The sequence below is a fragment of the Chlorella variabilis genome (genome assembly GCF_000147415.1).
Source record: "Chlorella variabilis unplaced genomic scaffold CHLNCscaffold_37, whole genome shotgun sequence".
Taxonomy (NCBI): Eukaryota; Viridiplantae; Chlorophyta; class Trebouxiophyceae; order Chlorellales; family Chlorellaceae; genus Chlorella; species Chlorella variabilis.
The window spans coordinates 14,577-15,867 of NW_005435051.1; the positions used below are offsets into that span (position 1 = coordinate 14,577).

Here is a 1,291-nt window from a genome sequence, read left to right on the forward strand (position 1 = left end):
CAACAAGATCAAGTACCACTGGAGGGCGCTGCTGAGTGAGCTGGGGTGGCGTGGGCTTGGAGGGTGTGGGGCAGTGGGCCTGGAGGCAGCGGCTCGGCACGCATGCCGCCCCGCCCTGCCGTCTGCGCAAGCCACCCCTGGGTGCCTGCTGGGCCTCTGCTGGGGGGCCATTCTCCGCCGCACATCCCTCCTACCACCCTCCCATCCGGCATGCGTCACCACCACCCAGACCACAAAAACAGCTCAGCCCCCACACCCCTGCCCCTGCCCCCCGCAGGCGGCGCCCACTGCCCCTTCAAGCCCGACAAATACTTTGAGGCTTACACCTACGCACGCCTGTCCGCGCGCGACAGGTGCGCCGCCCCGCTGCCTGCCTGCCTCGGCCATGCGACGGCGGCATGGGTGCTGGTGGGAGGGCAAGTCTCTGCGCCCGCCTCACGCACGCCGCGGCAGCTGCTGATGCAGCAGCGGCCCGCGAGCACCTGCCGGCGGGCCCCATCCGCTGCCGCCGCCTGCCTGCCCGCAAGCTTGTGTGTGCCGCGAGCTCCTGTTCGGCCAAGCAGCCGTGACCGACAAGCAGCCCTCTCTTCCACCACACCGCGGGGCACACACACACCTGACGCCTGGCTCCGCCTGCTGTGCCCCCCCCCCCACACACACACACGCACACGCACACTCCCCTGCCCTGCAGGGTGCGCGCGCTGCACTTCCTGTGCACCATCCGCTGCGACAGGGAGGACATACAGGTGGGGGGTCAGGCCTCGGGGCGGGGCCCTAGAAAGGGCAGCCATACTGCAGGGAGGGGCCGCTGCATGGGCGGGGGCCTGCCCGGGACAGCAGGAAGGGGGCAGGGGAGGGCGCCGCCTGGGGCCCTATCCCAGGGGGCGCCTCTGCTTGACAGCGCACTGCCAGCGGCCGTCCTCTCTCCCCCACCTCTTCACCACCCCATGCAATACCTCCTCCTTCACCACCCCGCCCTCCCCCACCCCACCATTCACCCTAACCCCGCATTTCCTGGTGGCCGAGAGCCACACGCGGGAGTGGAGCAAGGGGGAGGTGGCGCTGGTGCTGCAGGCGCAGGCGGAGGCCGTGCGCGCGGGGAGGGTGCGCCTGCCGAGCCGCCTGCCGCCGCATGCCGTCACATGCCGGGGGTTGTGGCTGCTGCTGCGCCTCGCCGCCGCCGGGGGGCAGCTTTGCGCGCGCTGGCCCGGGCTCTGCGCGCGCAGGCACGCATTCCCCCACATATTCCCGCCCAACCACACCCATCCAGCCACACCCGCCAAGCCATCCC

At 71.6% G+C, this 1,291-nt stretch overlaps 1 protein-coding gene across 1 annotated transcript in view; it reads left to right on the forward strand.

Annotated features, from left to right (window-relative positions):
• Window positions 1-102: 102 nt before the first annotated feature.
• The window catches only part of CHLNCDRAFT_55454 (hypothetical protein), a gene marked incomplete at both ends in the record, with an annotated part of 4,494 nt that continues 3,305 nt past the window's right edge, over window positions 103-1,291 (forward strand). The window contains 3 exons of the mRNA XM_005842910.1: window positions 103-353; window positions 692-746; window positions 1,027-1,104. Coding sequence (XP_005842972.1) covers window positions 103-353; window positions 692-746; window positions 1,027-1,104 — 384 coding nt within the window. The remainder of the gene's footprint in view (window positions 354-691; window positions 747-1,026; window positions 1,105-1,291) is intronic.